This window comes from Bombina bombina, chromosome 2, assembly GCF_027579735.1.
Source record: "Bombina bombina isolate aBomBom1 chromosome 2, aBomBom1.pri, whole genome shotgun sequence".
NCBI lineage: Eukaryota > Metazoa > Chordata > Amphibia > Anura > Bombinatoridae > Bombina > Bombina bombina.
In genome coordinates, this window is record NC_069500.1 from 106,854,337 (window position 1) to 106,876,311 (window position 21,975).

Below are 21,975 nucleotides of genomic sequence, written 5' to 3' on the forward strand. Positions count from 1 at the left end.
GGCTACTTACATTTAAACCCTTTTGTAAATTGAATTTCAATGAGTGACTCACTTTATTACCATCTGCTTTGATTCTCTTTCAAATGAGGGATATTGGAGGTTTGTAGCTGCTAAGAGATCTGAGATTGAGGGGTTTAAAAAACCTCCCCTCACCCAGTTCCTTTGCAGCTACCAGTGCATCCTGGTTTAGTCCCCTACGTGGTGAATACCCATGCACTCCCATGAAGCCTGAGAGTGCCGCCCACTAGGCCACCAATCATCCCCGATCTGTAGTAAAGGCGATCGCCGAAAACAGCATTTGATCGGCGATCCCCCTGCATGAATAGCCTACATGTAGCAATGCACATGATGAGAGCGCCTCATCATGCATATCTTATGACATTCTAATACCCAGTGATCCGGTGTCCATTTCAAAAGTAATTTTTGTGTGCTTTAGCTACAAATAAAGTGGCGTACGGCTAGAGCGACGATTGGAGAATAGTTCAAATCATTAGCTCACAAAAAAAATAGTTTTTTAAGTGCAGCTAGTTTAAAAAGTAAGTTACAGCATATCTTCAGTAGAAGTGATCAATAAAGAACCTGTAAAATATCGCTTAGATTCCAGACCTGATTTTGTAAGCTTATGAACCAGCCCATATTTGGTTCAGCACCTGGGGGTGGCTAAATGTACCCACCAATCAGCAAGCGCTATCCAGGGTTCTGAACCAAAAATTAAATTGGCCGTAATCTTACATTCCTGCTTTTTCAAATAGAGATACCAAGAGAACTAAGAAACATTCATATTAGGAGTAAATTAGAAAATTTCTTAAAATTGCATGCTCTATCTGCATCATGAAAGAAAAAAAATTGGGTTCAGTATCCCTTTAAGTATAATTACATTTATCTTATCCTGCAACATTCCACAAAGTGATTGCTTAGAGTAGACAGCATCATAACCTAAATATCAACAACAAAGGAGACCAGAAACACAAACCTCTCAAGGCTTTAAAGTTATATATCCCTGAACTGTTCTTGATTTGCAAAACCCTACCAAGAAAGTGACATTTTTAAATATTTTAAAACTTTTCTTTTACACACAGATCTTTTGAGATGCAGTTCTCTAATTAATGGCTGATATATACTAAATATATTTAGCTTCCCTTTAAAAGTGAGGTTTAGTAGCATTTTTATTTGATAAACATACAGGGAAATTAGAAGGGATTCTTTGTGAATAGGCTGTTTGGATGTTCTGTATTAGATGGAAAGGAAGGAAGAAGGCACAAAGCATTTCTGACATGAGAACTCTGTGCAAAAGCTGTAAGTTAAGTTTTGTACCTTTCACGTGTCACAGGGCTTTGTGCGCACATTTTTTTTTCCTTTTCAAAGAGAACTAGCAAAGGCTTCCATTGTTGTCAATAAATGTAAGTTCCCCTTTAATCCCAAAGCAGAACTGTCTCCCACATCACTAATATTGTATTCATGTCCATGCATAGCACTCCCCACCCCCCCTCTTGTCTCTAATGGGCCCTGGGAAATTAGCAGCAGCAACAAGTCCCACATACAAGGATACCAACTGGTTGCCGGGGCAACACCCAAAGTAGCCCTGGCTATTTCTTTTTCAACTTGCTCACACACTCTCAAATAGTGAAAAGAATGACGTTAGAGGCCAAAAACAGAACCCGCAGACAAGAAAAATATCCCCAATCCCTTCTCTTTTTCTCTCCGCTCTTTTTGTTTTGTGCTCAGCTTTTATCCTTAAGTGAGTGTGAAATGGTCACACTGAGTCGACATAAAGACATAACAAGCTCTTCAGTAGACTGCATGGGAGAAAAAAATCTTCTGCGCTGTACATCAGCTGTGAACAAAGGCAGACGAGAAGTAAACTGAACACAGTGTTTTCACTCTGAGAGCATTTTTAAATACTTTAATTAAGAACAGACAGAGAACCTGAAAGTATTTCCCCTAATACTAAATGACAATTTATGCCATATGCAACTACACTGTATGCTCAGAAATAAACACCATAAGCAGAGGGACACTAAAGTCAAGATTAAACTTTTCTGGTTGAGATAGAACATTCAGATTTAACAAACTTTACAATTTACTTCTATTTTCAAAATGTACACAGTCTTTTTATATGCACACTTTCTGAGGCACCAACTGATATTGTGTAAGAGTTCATAGTGTACATGTATATGAGTCTGTGATTTGCTGATGGCAGTCACATGATACAGGAGGTGGCAAAGAAGAATAGACCCATAGAGTTATAGATGATGCAGACAGAAAGACAGATAGATAGATAGATAGATAGATAGATAGAAAGATAGATAGATAGATAGATAGATAATAGATATATAGATAGATAGATGATAGACATATAATAGATAGATAGATAGATAGATAGAGAGTGAGATAGACAGATAGATAGATAGACAGATAGATAGATAGATAGATAGATAGATAGATAGATAGATAGATAGATTGGGAGACAGAGAGATAGATACATAGATACTGTAGATAGATAGATAGATAGATAGATAGAGTAGATTAAGAGACATAGAGATAGATAGATAGATAGATAGATAGATGATAGATAGATAGATGATAGATAGATAGATGATAGATGATAGATGATAGATAGATTATAGATAGATAGATAGATAGATAGATCTATCTATCTATCTTCAACCCTATATGCGAACCATACATCCTTTATCAAGGGATTTTTTCACTCTTCAGAATTTGTCCTCCAAGACTTACTATCTAACCCAAATGACATAAATACCAAATGTTCTATCCCTGAAGAGTTCTTACAATGTTAATGTTATTAATGTGTTTTTATATCCATACAAATATAAAGTTTATGTTCCCTAATGCTTATGGTTTGCATTAATTGAACCTTACCGCTTCTTGAAAAAAAAAAAACCATTATAAGAGCTGGAACAACATTAATATATATTGTATATTTATCATTAACTAAATAATTCCTATTTAAAACTAAATACTTACCTATAAAATAAACCCTAAGCTAGCTACAATATAACTAATAATTACATTGTAGCTAGCTTAGGGGTTATTTTTATTTTACAGGTAAGTTTGTATTTATTTTAACTAGGTACAATAGTTATTAAATAGTTATAGTAATAGCTAAAATAAATACAAAGTTACCAGTAAAATAAAACCTAACCTAAGTTACAATTACACCTAACACTACACTATAATTGAATTAATTCCCTAAATTAAATACAATTAAATACAATTATATAAAATTATCTAACGTACAAAAAAACCCACTAAATTACAGAAAATAATAAACAAATTACAAGATTTTTAAACTAATTACAACTAATCTAATCCCCCTAACAAAATAAAAAAGCCCCCGAAAATAAAAAAAAGCCCTACCCTACACTAAATTACAAATAGCCCTTAAAAGGGCCTTTTGCGGGGTATTGCCCCAAAGTAATCAGCTCTCTTACCTGAAAATAATAAACAAATTACAGGATTTTTAAACTAATTACACCTAATCTAATCCCCCTAACAAAATAAAAAAGCCCCCCCAAAATAAAAAAGCCCTACCCTACACAAAATTACAAATAGCCCTTAAAAGGGCCTTTTGCGGGGCATTGCCCCAAAGTAATCAGCTTTCTTACCTGTAAAAAAAAATTACAAATCCCCCCAACATTAAAACCCACCACCCACACAACCAATCCTACTCTAAAACCCACCCAATACCCCCTTAAAAAACCTAACTCTAACCCCTTGAAGATCACCTTACTGGGAGAAGTCTTCACCCAACCGGGCCAAAGTCCTCAATGAAGCCAGGAGAAGTCTTCATCCAAGCCGGGCGAAGTGGTCCTCCAGATGGGCAGAAGTCTTCATCCAGAAGGCATCTTCTATCTTCATCTTCAAGACATCCGACGCGGAGCATCCTCTTCAATCGATGGCTAACACAGAATGAAGGTACCTTTAAGTGACGTCATCTAACATGGCGTCCCTTCAATTCCAATCAGCCAATAGAATGCAAGCTCAATCCTATTGGCTGATTGAATCAGCCAATAGGATTGAACTTTAATCCTATTGGCTGATTGCATCAGCCAATAGGATTTTTTCTACCTTAATTCCGATTGGCTGATAGAATTCAGCCAATCAGAATTGAAGGGACGGCATCTTGGATGACGTCACTTAAAGGTACCTTCATTCTGTGTTGGCCGTCGATTGAAGAGGATGCTCCGCGTCGGATGTCTTGAAGATGGACCCGCTCCGCGCCGGATGGATGAAGATAGAAGATGCCGTCTGGATGAAGACTTCTGCCTGTCTGGAGGACCACTTCGCCCGGCTTGGATGAAGACTTCTCCTGGCTTCATTGAGGACTTCAGCCCGGTTGGGTGAAGACTTCTCCTGGTAAGGTGATCTTCAAGGGGTTAGTGTTAGGTTTTTTTAAGAGGGTATTGGGTGGGTTATAGAGTAGGGTTGGTTGCGTGGGTGGTGGGTTTTAATGTTGGGGGGGATTTGTAATTTTCTTTTCAGGTAAAAAAGCTGATTACTTTGGGGCAATGCCCCGCAAAAGGCCTTTTTAAGGGCTATTTGTAATTTTGTGTAGGGTAGGGCTTTTTTTATTTTGGGGGGGCTTTTTTATTTTGTTAGGGGGATTAGATTAGGTGTAATTAGTTTAAAAATCCTGTAATTTGTTTATCATTTTCTGTAATTTAGTGGGGGGTTTTGTACTTTAGATACTTTTATTTAATTGTATTTAATTTAGGGAAGTAATTTAGTTATAGCGTAGTGTTAGGTGTAATTGTAACTTAGGTTAGGTTTTAGTTTACAGGTAACTTTGTATTTATTTTAGCTAGGTAGTTATTAAATAGTTAATAACTATTTAGTAACTATTCTACCTAGTTAAAATAAATACAAACTTGCCTGTAAAATAAAAATAAACCCTAAGATAGATACAATGTAACTATTAGTTATATTGTAGCTAGCTTAGGGTTTATTTTATAGGTAAGTATTTAGTTTTAAATAGGAATAATTTAGTTAATTATAGTAATTTTATTTAGATTTCTTTTAATTATATTTAAGTTAGGAGGTGTTAGATTTAGGGTTAGACTTAGGTTTAGGGGTTAATAACTTTAATATAGTGGCGGCGACGTTGGGGACGGCAGATTAGGGGTTAATAAATGTAGGTAGGTGGCGGCGACATTGGGGGTGGCAGATTAGGGGTTAATAAATATAATGTAGGTGTCGGTGATGTTGGGGGCAGCAGATTAGGGGTTCATAAGTATAATGTAGGTGGTGGTGGTGTTCGGAGCGGCAGATTAGGGGTTAATAATATAATGTAGGTGTCGGCGATGTCAGGGGCGGCAGATTAGGGGTTAATAAGTGTAAGATTAGGGGTGTTTAGACTCGGGTTCATGTTAGGGTGTTAGGTGTAGACATAAAATGTATTTCCCCATAGGAATCAATGGGGCTGCGTTAAGGAGCTTTACGCTGCTTTTTGGCAGGTGTTAGACTTTTTTTCAGCTGGCTCTCCCCGTTGATTCCTATGGGGAAATCGTGCACAAGCACGTTACACCAGCTCACCGCTAACGTAAGCAGCGCTGGTATTGGAGTGCGGTAAGGAGCAAAATTTTGCTCAACGCTCACTTCTTGTCTGGTTTGTAAAAACTTGTAATACCAGCGCTGTCTGTAAGTGAGCGGTGAGCATAAACTGCTCGTTAGCACCGCATAGCCTCTAACGCAAAACTCGTAATCTAGGTGTGAATTTGTCTCTGTGAGAGTTTATCCTAATAAACTATCACTTACTCTTGATTGAAGCTAGAATACATAATGTAGAAGAAATATGTAGGCAAAGCTTAATAGAGGTAATGATTTCTGCACTTTGTTTGTATATATCTAGTTACTTCTTTATATTACTGTGCTTTTATGGTTTATTATGGTGGTCTCTATGTGCCTGATTCTATAAAGATCTCTGGGCAGGTGACATTATTTAAGAATGTTCACTAGTACGTCTATTTCCCTTGTGGAATTCTATAAATTCATTTTTTAGCCTGAAAACCGTGTGACTCGCTAAAGGGCACATACTGCATTTTCGTATGGGAAAGAGATGCATACATTACAAAAGTGCACAATGAAAATCGTAATTAAAAAATCATACAAAAATATGTGGGAAAAATTGTATTGTTAAGGTGCATAAAAAATCGTAAGAATGCGGGGGTCCAAGAGTGACCTAATATTTGTTGTTGAGGTTTTAAACATCTCACATGACAGGTTTTATATTATTGGTTATCATAATGCCAATTGCATTGTAAGTGAAATTTAGAAAATATAAAGTTATAAAGTTTTTGTTAGTCATTGCAGGCCGTGCTTCTGTTTTTACGCCTTAGACTACGTGTTATAATTCTATGAAACGTTGTAGAAATTACAGATGGCCTGTAATATTGTTTTTGAACCTCAATAAAAAATATTATTTTAAAAAAAAACTGTTTAAGTAACATTTGTTTGCCTTTTTATTGACCTGAAAAACTCACGCTTGTCTCTTTTTTAACTTAGGAATGGCTGCTCTGGACAGCAAGGCTTCAGGAAAGATGGGCTTAAGGGCTGTAGTATACTACATGACTACGACAGTGATTGCAGTGATCATTGGAATCATAATTGTAATCATTATACATCCAGGAAAAGGCACCAAAGAAAAAATGCACAGGGAAGGAAAGATCGAACCAGTTCAAGCTGCAGACGCTTTTCTTGATTTGATAAGGTATTGCATAATTGTCTGTATTTGGTAGGAACCATTATCTAGTAAGTATTACTTCATCTGAATCCAATTGTATGGGATGGTTATAAGGTTTTAGTTTCTGGGAATATAATGTTTCAACTTTCAAACAATCGTGACTTAAAGAGGCAATAATGGAAGTTATCTATTTTGTATGTATTGGTTGCTTCTCGCACATATATGCTGAAGTTTGTATACATTCTTCCGAGTAGTTCTGAAGCAACCACTACCATGAGTACTTATGTTAATATTGACTCCACTGGGTAAAATGTATTTATGTTTGGTATTGCCTAATGTCCATCATAACTATAATAGTTTTTGTCTATGGTGCTGGTCAGCAGCTGTGGAGAACAATATCACTAGTCTGTTACTCACCTCTCCGCCCCCCCCCCCCTTCTATGCGGTAAGGGATGAGTAATTTTTCCTCCGCATTAATATTCTGGCAGAGTTTCATAGCCTCTGCCCTGTTTAAAGCTTTCTCCCATACATGTAACAAAAGAATCTTCGGGCCCTAAATATAAAAGAAAAAGTGTGGTGTGTATGCTTATGTTCCTTATTATTTATAGTCAGGATGTCTACTTATTAAGCATGATTAAGATTTTATTGTGAGATAGAAATATCACATATTTTAATCTTGGATCTTGTTGTATCAAAATACACACCTTCCAGGTCACAATAGGTGGCCAAGTGGCCCAGCATCACTGGGCGAATTCAGAGATGCCAGTGACATCTCGAAGCCCGATAGTAACAAGCTGCTGTAGAAAGCTTAAGAAAGCTTCCTACTTAGGTTAAGTGTAAGTATTCAACCCCCTTGATCTCAGCTTCCTTAAAGGGACATTAAACCCAAACATGTTCTTTCATGAGTCAGATAGAGAATACAAGTTTAAACAACATTCACATTTACTTCTAGTATCTAATTTGCTTCATTCTTTAGATATCCTTTGTTGAATAAATAGAAATAGACATGGGTGAGCCAATCACACGAGACATCTATGTGTAGCGAACAATCAACAGCTACTGAGCCTGTCTAAATATGCTTTTCAGCAAAGAATATCAAGAGAATGAAGCAAATTAGATAATAGAAGTAAATTAGAAAGTTGTTTAAAATAGCATGTTCTATCTGAATCATGAAATATTTTTTTTTAGTTTAATGTCCCTTTAAGCTCTAGAACCCCCAAGGCCAACCATATGAAAGGTAATTACCAACACTTATATATACTTATAACAGACAATTAAAAAGCATAGAGACCCCTACGACCCTATGTTTATATGCCCAGAAGCCCTTCTTTAAAGTAAAGTTGTTATCTTAGTATCTCTTAGTATCCCTTGTTAAAAAATGAATACGCACATATCATACACTAGTGGGAGCTGCTGCTAATTGGTGCCTGCACACATTTGTCTCTTGTGATTGGCTAACTAGATGTTTTCAGCTTCCTGTCAGTAGTGCAATGCTGTCCCTTTAGCAATGGATAACAAGAGAATGAAGAAAATTTGATAATAGAAGTAAATTGGAAAGTTTTTTTAAATTATATGTTCTATCTGAATCCAAAAAGAAAATTGTGGGGTTTGTTAGGGAATTTGTCTTATGGGGTGACTGCAGTTAAGGTTAAGTATGGTGGTAGTTGCAGTTAGGATTAATAGAAGTTTACTAGAGGTTTGAAGGGATGCAGTAAAGTTGTCTTTGTAGTAGAAAGATGCAGGTAATATATGGTTAAAATAAGTGGCTGTCCATATGGCTTATTGTGTTGTGGGTCATGGTGAGGGTTAATAGTAGTTTGCATCATGGTTAAGTTTTAATTATGACATTGATAAATGAATACCTTTTTTTGCAGTGGGAGTTGTAGTTAGGGTTTTATAGGTACAAGGGGTATCAGATGATTATCCCATATTTAGAAAACAAACTTCCACCCATATAATACGGATAGACATGTCAATGTTACTTGAATGCATATTTTAAAGAATCATTAACAAGGAAATAAAAGTGCTATATAGAACATGTTCTCGCCTCTGTACTGTGTTTATATATGTCAATGTATATTGCTTGTTACAAGTTTATAAACTTAAACATCTATTATTTCCTTCTTTCTGACAGAAATATGTTCCCTCCAAACATGGTGGAAGCCTGTTTTAAACAGGTAAGAGTATAATAGTGTTATATACTGCAATCGTTATCTCTCCCAGTTATCTTTTTTTAGTCTATGCAGTTAGGTTAGGGATGTTTGTCTTGTCTTTTAAGGGGAAATACAATCAATAACCGTGTACAAATAGCTATAGGCTTTAAATGGGCCCTCCACTGTTCCATTGTTACAGAATTTCTTAAAAAAGGGCTTGAACCTTTAATCAAAATAAAGTTATTCCAGGTTAATAGAAAATTGAAGATTAGCATTTTCTATGTATTCGCTGTTTTTCAATAGTTCTAAACCAATTATAAAGCCATCCAATAAAAAAGAGAATTTGGATTTACAAGTTCAAGATGGATCTTGCTGGTCTAGTCAGCTGTTTATAAATGGAAATGCACTCTTATGTAACAAGGTGGATTTTGCATAGAGAGACCTAATGTTGGCAGATGTAATTGATTCTGTATACTTATTCATAAAGTATCCCGTGTCTACTGAACCTCTTTCTGGAGGTGTTGTTTATGCCTCTGCATAAGATATGAACAAAGAAATTAGAAGAAGACATGTGGAAAGACAATTTGGAAATGAGAGCAAGGTATCTGAACAGGTTCAGGAGATTATCCTTTGGTTATTTAAAAAAAATAGGAATGTCTAGAGAAAATTAGACGTCTAGAGCAAGAAAATGAAAAACAGTAATGCTCACTTCACAATGATAAATTCAATCAAAGATAAAAGTGCAACCTAGAAAGATAATATATATACACATATCAAGAGAGAGTGAGATCCCACTAAGTAAGTGAGATCTAAAAGTCTAGGTAACTAGCACCTATACAGGTATATCTACATCAACATCAAAAGAAAAGCTGAAAAGAAAGATTCATACACAAAAATTACATATTTATTAATACAATATATAAACATTAAAAGCAACACATGATGGGGTCCCCCAACTAAAGGTAAATAAAAGTTCAAGGTTATAACCGGTTAGAAAATAGTAACTGTGGTGCACTACAAGAGCTACAGTAAGCAGCCAATGCAGTAGAGCACTCTCCAAAAGAGCAGACTAGTATAAGGCAATACAGATAAGCAAAGGTGCAAAAGCGTAGGTGCAAAGGCGTCTTAGCAAGCCAGTTGGAAAAGCAATTGTCATAAGATCCACAGACAACCCATTATCTCCTTAATTAGCCAGCCCATTATACCTCCACCAAAGGTGGATGATGATAAACACACTCACGGATCCAAAGGAAACTGAACTTCCAGATGATAGGCGCGGACCACAGCCAGAGATATCCCCGGCACAACCAGTCACTTAAGTACCTGAAGTATCCACATGAAGAATTTCTCTTACGTATAGTGTATAGGAAGCCACAGAGAGTACAAGAAGTTGGAGGGGATTGCTGCTGACATCTTTTTGGGGATTCCCTTCAACTTCTTGTACACTCTGTGGCTTCCTACACACTATCCGGAAGAGGAATTCTGCATGTGGATACTTCAGGTACTTAAGTGACTGGTGGCGCCGGGGATATCTCTGACAGGGTATTTATTTCTGTATATATATACTAGTTCTAAAGCCCGTGTACATGGGTCCCACCCCTTGCTCTCTCTCTCCCCCCTCTCTTTTGCTCTCTCTCTCCTCCTCTCTTTTGCTCTCTCTCTCCCCCTCTCTTTTGCTCTCTCTACCCCCTCTTTTGCTCTCTCTCCCCTCTTTTGCTCTCTCTCCCCTCTCTTTTGCTCTCTCTCCCCACTCTTTTGTTTCTCCCACATCTTTTGCGCTCTCTCTCAGCCCCGCCTACTCCCGTCTGGCCATGCCCCTATCACAGGCACTCCCGTAGGCCACACCCCCATCATGCACACTCCCACCAGGCCAGGCCGCCTCCCCACGTCCGGCCATGCCCCCATCACGGCCGTCCGTAGGTCTCGCACCTCACCACGGCCGCTTTGGCCTACTATCTCTGCTGCTCAAGGCCAGTTAAGGCATCTGACAAACATACCTGACCTTTTATTATATATATAAAAAGAAAATGTTATCTGCGCTACAACATTGCAAAAAGTTATATGTCACTTTAAGGATATACAAATCTGTACCATCAGAGTAGTATATTAAAACATGTAAAGATTCACATATATAGATGAAAAACAATATAATACAGTGAGTACATATAAGTAGCAAAGTTCGTATCCAAAGATTTGGGCAGCAGAACAGATGGGGTGTGAAGATTCCCAAAGACTTCACCAATAGATAAGGGTACTAGAAAAGATTGTTTATCTGCGCCTCAAAGCAGTGGTAAAATATGAGTTGAAAATTGCAATATTAGTATGGGGAATCAACCCCTATAGCAAAGCACTTACTTCCAACTACTTCAATCAGTATGTACTACTGATTGAGGTAGTTGGAAGTAAGTGCTTTGCTATAGGGGTTACTTCCCCATACTATTATTGCCATTTTCAACTCATATTTTACCACTGCTTTGAGGCGCAGATACGCAATCTTTTCTAGTACCTATATATACAGTATATACATATATATATTTGCTAAAAGTTTCATAACACCTAATAATATTTCACCTAATAAGATATATCCAAGCTTATTGGGTTGTTGTTAAATTTAATTGTAAAAATAGTTTTTTTCTTTTCTAATTCTCAAATTTTGATTAATTTTCTGCATTTTTTATTAATACAGTTTAAGACCAATTATGAGAAGAAGCTCTTCAAGGTTCCCATTCCAGAAAATGAATCTATTGTCTCAGCAGTGATAAATAATGTATCCGAAGCCATGGAAACACTCACCAAGATGAGGGAGGAGATAGTACCCATTCCTGGTGCAGTTAATGGAGTAAATGCCCTTGGACTTGTTGTATTCTCAATGTGTTTTGGTCTTGTCATCGGAAACATGAAAGAACAAGGAAAAGCTTTAAAAGATTTCTTTGATTCCCTTAATGAAGCAATTATGAGATTGGTTGCCGTCATTATGTGGTGGGTTTCAATATCGAAAGCAAAAAAAACCTCCATTAGGGTTTTATTTAAACCATATTTTGTTACCAAAACTAAAGGACTGGCACATGTGCCTGTTGTAATACTTTTCATGAAAGGGACATAAAACCTTATGCTAAATTACCTGAAAGTGATGCAGCATAACTGCAAAAATCTGACAAGAAAATATCACATTATTCTTCAGCTACTGTCCAGATGCACGTTGAAAAAAAAAAAAAACAGCCTATCAGCATCAACAGTGATGAGGTAATGCTTTGCTTTACTGTGATCTCATGAGATTTCAGTGGAATCTCATGAGATTTCATAGTAAACTTCCTTAACTTGAGGAGGGAAAAACAAGACTGTGCCTGCACATGCCAGATGCACGCCCCTAGTCCTGGGACTAGAATCATGGTTGGCTGCTTAAAGTCCCATTTCAATGGGATGATGTTACTGAGGAAATTTTGAGGTAAAATTTCTTCTTTTTTACATAGAGATGTTCAGGTTATAAATTTGAGCCAGCTTTTTTCAGCTATGCTCCATCACTTTCAAGTGCTTCAACATGTGGCTATCATATCCCTTTAAGTACAATAATTCAAAAGTTGCTGTGGAATGTTAATCAAATATATACCTTCCAAATGTGCTATACTCAAAATCACTCTGTATCTACACTTTTAGTTTCCATAGAATGAAAAGGGGCAGATTTATCAAGCTCCATATGGAGCTTGATGCCCCCTGTTTACAGAAGATATGAAGCAGTGGTCTAAAGACCGCTGCTCCATAACTTGTCCACCTGCTCTGAGGCAGCGAACAGAAATCAACCCGATCGAATACGATCGGGTTGATTGACACCCCCTGCTAGCAGCCGATTGGCCGTCAATCTGCAGGGGGCGGCATTGCACCAGCAGTTCACAAGAACTGCTGGTGCAATGATAAATGCTGACAACGTATGCTGTCGGCATTTATCGATGTGCGGCGGACATGATACGCTACTTCTCCCAGTACTGCATTGCTGCTCCTAGGGCTTACCTAGCTATTATCTAGCTTTACAATTGCATGCTGTACCTGAATCATAAAAGTTTAATTTTGACCTTACTGATCCTTGAAATATTTTAGCAAACATTTAGTAAAATAGTAACCAAAGACTGGCATCAAGAAAAGTAACCAGAATGACAGATCTTAATAGTATACACACTGTTAGGATTATACCCAAAGGAATAGTTTACTGCTACAATATCATTATATATCATTATATTGCTCATTTCTTTAAAGCTGGAGTATTCAAAGATAATCCATATAAATGAATTCACAAACAAAGTTGCTGCAAGATATAAATATATGCTCCTTTTTTAAAAAAATTGCAACATTGAGAAAGGCCAATAACAGGGCGAAACGCGTTTGTTCTGTTTTAATACGGTTTGTACATCCCTGGCACCTGAAGCCGATGTCTGCAGTTATCGGCCAGGAAACGGGGGGGTGCAACCAAGAGAGTAGTGTTTTTAAATGTGGTGGTTGGTATTGTAACAGGGTCTCCTGTACATTTTACTTATATAGATTAAAAGTTATTTTTTAATTATAGGTATCAATTCTTAAAAGTAGAGTGCGAAACCCCCTTTCTTGTGCCCCATAATTCTCTTTTCTTTTGTGGGGTAATTGTTTCATAACAATGATTGTGTCATCATTGCTAGATTTCCCAAATGTCCAACATACTACAGAAATAAAAGAATAGTGCTCTGTAAATGAGTCCCTAAAGCTCAATTAAGTCATAATTATTTTATTTATTTATTTTTTAAGTGCATAGTCATTAATGTTTTTTTTTATCTTATCTAGGTATGCTCCAATTGGTATCCTCTTTCTAATTGCTGGTAAAATTGCTGAGATGGAAGATATGGGTGTGGTTGGTGGACAGCTTGGAATGTACACGATAACAGTTATCATTGGATTACTCATCCATGCTATTATTGTTTTACCTTTGCTTTACTTTTTGGTAACACGCAAAAACCCTTGGGTTTTCATTGGTGGGTTGATACAAGCCTTAATTACAGCACTGGGAACCTCCTCAAGGTAAGGCATTTCATTCATATACATTACAATGTTATATATTTTTTTTATTGGGGAAAACAATAACATAGTATATGAAATGCATAAAATAGAGTAGTCCATTTATCTATTATTGCTTAACAATCCATAGCTTTTGCTGTGTTTTTTTCTCTAGCCAATATACTATTGACATTTCAAAATGGTACATAAAAGAATCTTTCTACTGGAAATACCTGGGAGCATGTTTGTAATTTGACTTAAAATAGTTAGCAGCTACAAAAGTTTGAAAAGTTCTTTGCATGTGCCGGAAGTAGAGTGCGTATTAAATTAAACGTGTTCGCTCAGGCGCAATTCAATTTAACGCAGGCGACTTCAGAGCTCTGGTTAACTGTTACGCTTAACTACAAAGTAGCACACATAACACAAATACAGTAAAAAGTATAGTTGCACTCATAATAACACTATCTAATAAAATGTATTCATTTTGCCATAAAAATTTATAAGGGCTCAAAGATATGAGGTCCCAGGTTTTAGAAGAAAAAAAAAGGATTCAATGGGCTTTAACATAGAGATACATACATACACATGTCTAAATATATATGAATATATATATATATAAAAAAAATAACTCATTTTGTAGTTCATTAACAAATCTAGACAGGCCCAGAGGCTTGTTTTCCCACAGAAAACCTATGAATTACATTGTTTCCAATGCAGCAAAGGATTCTGGGTAAGATATGCAAATTAAGTATACAATGACACACCTTTTTACTTCAGTCTGCTTTTCAGCAGGTTCCCTTACTTATTAACCCCTAAGCTGCTGCCCCGCCACCGCCGCCGCCTACATTATACTTATTAACCCCTATTCTGCCGTTCCGACACTGCCGCACATAAATAAAAGTTATTAACCCCTAATCTGCCGCTCCCGCCACCGCCCTCACCTACATAAAGTTATTAACCACTATCCCGCTGCTCCCAGAGCCCAACGCAACTAAATAAATGTATTAACCCCTAAACCCCTGGCCTCCCACATCACTACCACTTACTAAACCTATTAACCCCTAAACCGCCAGCCCCCCACATCGCCATAAACTAAATTAAACTATTAACCCCTAAACCTAACAACCCGCTAACTTTACATTAAATATTAACTCATCCCTATATTATAATAAATTTAAACTTACCTTTAGATTTAATTAAACTATATTAAACTATTAATTATTAATTATTCTACCCTAACTATTATACTAAAATTATAATAAACTACAGTAAACTAATAATTAGTCTACCCTAACTATTAGACTAAATTACATTAAACTACAAATTAAATTAACTATATTATATATTTAAAAACCTAACCCTACTCAAATAATTTAAATCTATACTAAAAAATTACTGTTACAAAAAAACTAACAACTAAGTTACAAAAAATAACAAACACTAAGTTACAAAAAATAACAAACACTAAGTTACAAAAAAATAAACACAAAACAAAAAAGAAATTATCAAAGATTTAAACTAATTACACCTAATCTAAGGGCCCTATGAAAATAAAAAAGCCCCCCCAAAATACCCCCCCCCAGCCTACAATAAGCTACAAATAGTCATTAAAAGGGCCTTTTGCGGGGCATTGCCCCAAAGAAATCAGCTCTTTTACCTGTAAATAAAAAATACAAATACCCCCCCAACAGTAAAACCCACCACCCACACAACCAACCCCCCCAAATAAAACCCATTGCCCTTGAAAGGGCATTTATATGGGCATTGCCCAGCTAAAGGGAATTTAGCTCTATTGCAGCCCAAACCCTAATCTAAAAATAAAACCCACCTAATACACCCTTAAAAAATCCTGTCACTAACCCCTGAAGATTCACTTACAGTTTTGAAGATCCGACATCCATCCTCCAAGAAGCCGGCCGAAGTCTTCATCCAAGCCCGCAGAAGTCTTCACCCAGACGGCATCTTCTATCTTCATCCATCCGGCGCAGAGCGGCTCCATCTTGAAGACATCCGACGCGGAGCATCCTCTTCGTTCGACGTCTTCTTCTTGAATGAAGGTTCCTTTAAATGACATCATCCAAGATGGCGTCCCTTAGATTAAGTTTGAAAAAATCCTATTGGCTGTTGCAATCAGTCAATAGGATTGAGCTTTCAACCTATTGGCTGATCCAATCAGCCAATAGAATGCAAGCTCAATCCTATTGGCTGATTGGATCAGCCAATAGGATGAAAGCTCAATCCTATTGGCTGATTGCAACAGCCAATAGGATTTTTTTCAACCTTAATTCCGATTGGCTGTTAGAATTCTATCAGCCAATTGGAATTAAGGTTGAAAAAACCCTATTGGCTGTTGCAGTCAGCCAATAGGATTCAGCTTTCATCCTATTGGCTGATCCAATCAGCCAATAGAATGCAAGCTCAATCCTATTGAGCTGGATGAAGATAGAAGATGCCGTCTGGGTGAAGACTTCTGCGGGATTGGATGAAGACTTCGGCTGCTTGGATGAAGACTTCTGACGGCTTCTTGGAAGATGGATGTCGGATCTTCAAAAACTGTAAGTGAATCTTCAGGGGTTAGTGTTAGGATTTTTTAAGGGTGTATAAGGTGGGTTTTATTTTTAGATTAGGGTTTGAGCTGCAATAGAGTTAAATGCCCTTTTAAGGGCAATGTCCATACAAATGCCCTTTTCAGGGCAATGGGGAGCTTAGTTTTTTTTTAGTTAGGGTTTTATTTGGGGGGGTTGGTTGTGTGGGTGGTGGGTTTTACTGTTGGGGGGGTATTTGTATTTTTTTTTACAGGTAAAAGAGCTGATTTCTTTGGGGCAATGCCCCGCAAAAGGCCCTTCTAAGGGCTATTTGTAGTTTATTGTAGGCTAGGGTTTTTTTAATTTTGGGTGGGATTTTTTATTTTCATAGGGCCCTTAGATTAGGTGTAATTAGTTTAAATCTTTGATAATTTCTTTTTTGTTTTGTGTAATTTATGCCTAGATTACGTTTTTTGCGTAAGAGGCTATGCGGTGTTAATGAGCAGTTTTCCCTCACCGCTCACTTACCTACAGCGCTGGTATTACAAGTTTTCAGAAACCCGTCGTTAAAAGACAAAAAGTGAGTGTTGAGCAAAATTTAGCTCCAAATCTCACTCCAATACCAGCGCTGCTTAAGTCAGCAGTGAGCTGGTGTAACGTGCTTGTGGACGATTTCCCCATAGGAATCAACGGGGAGAGCGGGCTGAAAAAAAGTCTAACACCTGCAAAAAAGCAGCGAAAAACTCCTTAACGCAGCCCCATTGATTCCTATGGGGAAATAAAAGTTATGTGTACACCTATTTTACAGGTAAATTTGTATTTATTTTAGCTAGGTAGTTATTAAATAGTTAATAACTATTTAATAACTATTCTACCTAGTTAAAATAAATACAAACTTGCCTGTAAAATAAAACCTACCCTAAGTTACACTAACACCTAACACTACCCTATAATTAAATAAATTAACTAAATTAAATACAATTACCTAAATTAAATTAAATTAGCTAAAGTACAAAAAAAAACACTACATTACAGAAAATAATAAACAAATTACAGAAATTTAAACTAATTACACCTAATCTAATAGCCCTATTAAAATAAAAAAGCCCCCCCAAAATAAAAAATAAACATAGCCTAAACTAAACTACCAATAGCACTTAAAAGGGCCTTTTGCGGGGCATTGCCCCAAAGTAATCAGCTCTTTTACCTGTATAAAAAAATACAAACAACCCCCCAACAGTAAAACCCACCACCCACACAACCAACCCCCCAAATAAAATATTATCTTAAAAAACCTAAGCTCCCCATTGCTCTGAAAAGGGCATTTGGATGGGCAGTTAGCTCTTTTGCTGCCCAAACCCTAATCTAAAAAATAAAACCCACCCAATTAAAAAAAACTAACATTAACCCCCTGAAGATCGACTTACCGGGAGACGTCTTCATCCAAGCCGGGCAAAGTGGTTCTCCAGACAGGAAGAAGTCTTCATCTAAGCCGGGCAGAAGTGGTCCTCCAGACAGGCAGAAGTCTTCATCCAGACAGCCTCTTCTATCTTCATCCATCCGGCGCGGAGCGGGTCCATCTTCAAGACATCTGATGAGGAGCATCCTCTTCTGGTGATGACTAAAACAGAATGAAGGTACCTTTAAGTGACGTCATCCAAGGTGGCGTCCCTTAGATTCCGATTGGTTGATAGAATTCTATCAGCCAATCAGAATTAAGGTAGAAAAAATCCTACTGGCTGATGCCAATAGGATTGAGCTCGCATTCTACTGGCTGTTCCAATCAGCCAATAGAATGCAAGCTCAATCCTATTGGCTGATTGGATAGGCCAATAGGATTGAACTTCAATCCTATTGGCTGATTGCATCAGCCAGTAGGATTTTTTTCTACCTTAATTCTGATTGGCTGATAGAATTCTATCAACCAATCGGAATCTAAGGGATACCATCTTGGATGACGTCACTTAACTGTACCTTCATTCTGTTTTAGTCGTCACCAGAAGAGGATGCTCCGCGTCGGATGTCTTGAAGATGGACCCGATCCGCGCCGGATGGATGAAGATAGAAGATGCCGTCTGGATGAAGACTTCTTCCCGTCTGGAGGACCACTTCGCCCGGCTTGGATGAAGACGTCTCCCGGTAAGTCGATCTTCAGGGGGTTAGTGTTAGGTTTTTTTAAGGGTGTATTGGGTGGGTTTTATTTTTTAGATTAGGGTTTGGGCGGCAAAAGAGCTAACTGCCCTTTTAAGGGCAATGCCCATCCAAATGCCCTTTTCAGGGCAATGAGGAGCTTAGTTTTTTTTAGATAGTATTTTATTTGGGGGGTTGGTTGTGTGGGTGTTGGGTTTTACTGTTGGGGGGGTTGTTTGTATTTTATTTTACAGGTAAAAGAGCTGATTACTTTGGGGCAATGCCCCAGCAAAAGGCCCTTTTAAGGGCTATTGGTAGTTTGGTTTAGGCTAGGGTTTTTTTATTTTGGGGTTGTTTTTTTATTTTAATAGGGCTATTAGATTAGGTGTAATTAGTTTAAAGTTCTGTAATTTGTTTATTATTTTCTGTAATTTAGTGTGGTTTTTTTGTACTTTAGCAAATTTAATTTATTTTAGGTAATTGTATTTAATGTAGTTAATTTATTTAGTTATAGTGTAGTGTTAGGTGTTAGTGTAACTTAGGTTAGGTTTTATTTTACAGGTAAATTTGTCTTTATTTTAGCTAGGTAGTTATTAAATAGTTAATAACTGTTTAATAACTATTCTACGTAGTTAAAATAAATACAAACTTGCCTGTAAAATAAAAATAAATCCTAAGCTAGATACAATGTAACTATTAGTTATATTGTAGCTAGCCTACGGTTTATTTTACAGGTAAGTATTTAGTTTTAAATAGGAATCATTTAGTTAATGATAGGAATATTTATTTAGATTTATTTAAATTATATTTAAGTTAGTGGGTGTTAGGTTTAGGGTTAGACTTAGGTTTAGGGGTTAATAACTTTAATATAGTGGTGGCGACGTTTGGGGTGGCAGATTATGGGTTAATAAATGTAGGTAGGTGGCGGCACTTTAATATAGTGGTGGAGACGTTTGGGGCGGCAGATTAGGGGTTAATAATATTTAACTAATGTTTGCGAGGCGGGAGTGTGGCAGTTTAGGGGTTAATATGTTTATTATAGTGGCGGCGACGTTGGGGATGACAGATTAGGGGTTAATAAGTGTAGGTAGGTGGCGGCGACATTGGGGATGGCAGATTAGGGGTTAATAAATATAATGTAGGTGTCGGCGATGTTGGGGGCAGCAGATTAGGGGTTCATAAATATAATGTAGGTGGCGGCGGTGTCCGGAGCAGCAGATTAGGGGTTAAAAAATGTATTTTAGTATTTGCGATGCGGGAGGGCCTCAGTTTAGGGGTTAATAGGTAGTTTATGGGTGTTAGTGTACTTTTTAGCACTTTAGTTATGAGTTTTATGCTACGGAGTTGTACCATAAAACTCTTAACTACTGACTTTTAAATGCGTTAGGACTCTTGACAGGAGAGGGTGTACCGCTCACTTTTTGGCCTCCCAGGACAGACTCGTAATACCGGCGCTATGGAAGTCCCATAGAAAAAAGACTTTACGAAGTTTACGTAAGTCATTTTGCGGTAAGGCCAAAGAAGTGTGCGGTTCCCCTAAACCTTCAAGACTCGTAATAGCAGTGGGCGTAAAAAAGCAGCGTTAGGACCTCTTAACGCTGCTTTTTTACCCTAACGCACAACTCGTAATCTAGCCATTAGTGTTTATTTTTTTGGTAACAGTGTTTGTTATTTTTTGTAACTTAGTTGTTAGTTTTTTGTAACTTAGTAATTTTTTAGTGTAGATTTAAATTATTTAAGTAGGGTTAGGTTTTTAAATATATAATATATTTAATTTAACTTGTATTTTAATGTAGTTTAGTTAGTCTAATAGTTAGGATAGGTTCATTATTAGTTTAATATAGTTTAATATAGTTTAATTTAAATCTAAAGGTAAGTTTAAATTTATTATAAGATAGGGATGAGGTAATATTTAATATAAAGTAAGCGGGTTGTTAGGTTTAGGGGTTAATAGGTTAATTTAGTTTATGGCGATGTGGGGGGCTGGCAGTTTAGGGGTTAATAACTTTAATTAGTTGTGGTGGGCTCCGTGAGTGGCGGGATAGGGGTTAATAACATAATGTAGGTGGCGGCGGTGTAGGGGGCGGCAGATTAGGGGTTAAGAACTTAAGGTAAGTGGCGGCGGGGTCCGGGAGTGGCGGGATAGGGGTGAATACGTTTATTAGAGTTGCAGCGGGGTCCGGGAGCGGCGGGATAGGGGTTAAACAGTTTAGTATAGTGGCATTGTTTAGTGACAGTATACAAATAAAGCTGTGAAAAAGCCGAATAGCAGCGAGATCGATGACTGTTTAGTTAACAACAGTCTATTGCTCATCGCCCCGTACTTGGTGCGCGGCTTTTTGACAGCTTTTTTGTTAAATATGGAGAGCATATTCAGGTCCGCGGCCGCGATATTAGGCGATGTCAGGGGAGCGTATTGGTGCCGTCGAATGCAAGTAAGTTGACGGCTTGATAAGTAGGCCTCTATGAATAAATTCTTCTATGTAACGAAAAAATGGAATGTGAAATATTAATATTGTCAGGTTAGCACACTTGAGAAAATGCTATCAGGTTTGTGCTACTTGTTGAGTTGTTAGGTTTTTTTCTTCTGTTAACACTCCATTGAAGGCTATTGGGGAATACGTTAACGTGATCACAATATTTGAGCTTGGCTTTTTGTGCACGTTATTGAGGGTGCAAAAAGTTTTTTCTTTAGACTTGTAATATGCGCTCCACTCAAAATCTAGACCTATATCAGTGTACAAAGTGGTGATCTTTGTTTATTTTTAAAATATTTGTGATATAGCTCTGAATCATATACAGGAAGCAACACTGACTTAAAGGGACATAATACTCATATGCTAAATCACTTGAAACTGATGCAGTATAACTGTAAAAAGCTGACAGGAAAATATCACCTGAACATCTCTATGTAAAAAAGGAAGATATTTTACCTCACAATCTCCTCAGCTCAGCAGAGTAAGTTCTGTGTAAAAAGTTATACTCAGCTGCTCCCAGCTGCAGGTAAAAATAAAAAAAAATGAAGAAATGAACAGCAGCCAATCAGCATCAGTAGTGCTGAGGTCATGAACTCTTACTGTGATCTCATGAGATTTGACTTAACTCTCATGAGATTTCATAGTAAGCTTCCTTTACCTGATTGGTGAAATAATATGAGAGTTCACAAGGCTCATCCTTTCAGCTGTCCCAGGACAGACAAACTAAAATGCTGCTTAGAAATCCTTTACAATGGGAGGTGGCTACTGAGGAACTTTTGAGGTAAAATATCTTTCTTTTTTACATAGAGATGTTCAGGAGATATTTTCTAGTCAGCTTTTTACAGCTATGCTGCAGCACTTTAAAGTGTTTAAACATTTGGGTATTATTGCCCTTTAAGATGATCTTTTGCTTTGAAAGCAGCTCTTTAATTTTAGTATTTTGTTGTGTTAGACATGGTTCCAAATGGTGT

General features: G+C 37.2%; 1 protein-coding gene across 1 annotated transcript in view; it reads left to right on the forward strand.

The window, feature by feature from the left end:
• The window catches only part of SLC1A3 (solute carrier family 1 member 3), a 118,748-nt gene that overhangs the window by 60,058 nt on the left and 36,715 nt on the right, over window positions 1-21,975 (forward strand). Inside the window, exons 4-7 of the mRNA XM_053701215.1 lie at window positions 6,526-6,730; window positions 8,838-8,880; window positions 11,543-11,835; window positions 13,663-13,896. Of these exons, the coding sequence (XP_053557190.1) occupies window positions 6,526-6,730; window positions 8,838-8,880; window positions 11,543-11,835; window positions 13,663-13,896 (775 nt within the window). The remainder of the gene's footprint in view (window positions 1-6,525; window positions 6,731-8,837; window positions 8,881-11,542; window positions 11,836-13,662; window positions 13,897-21,975) is intronic.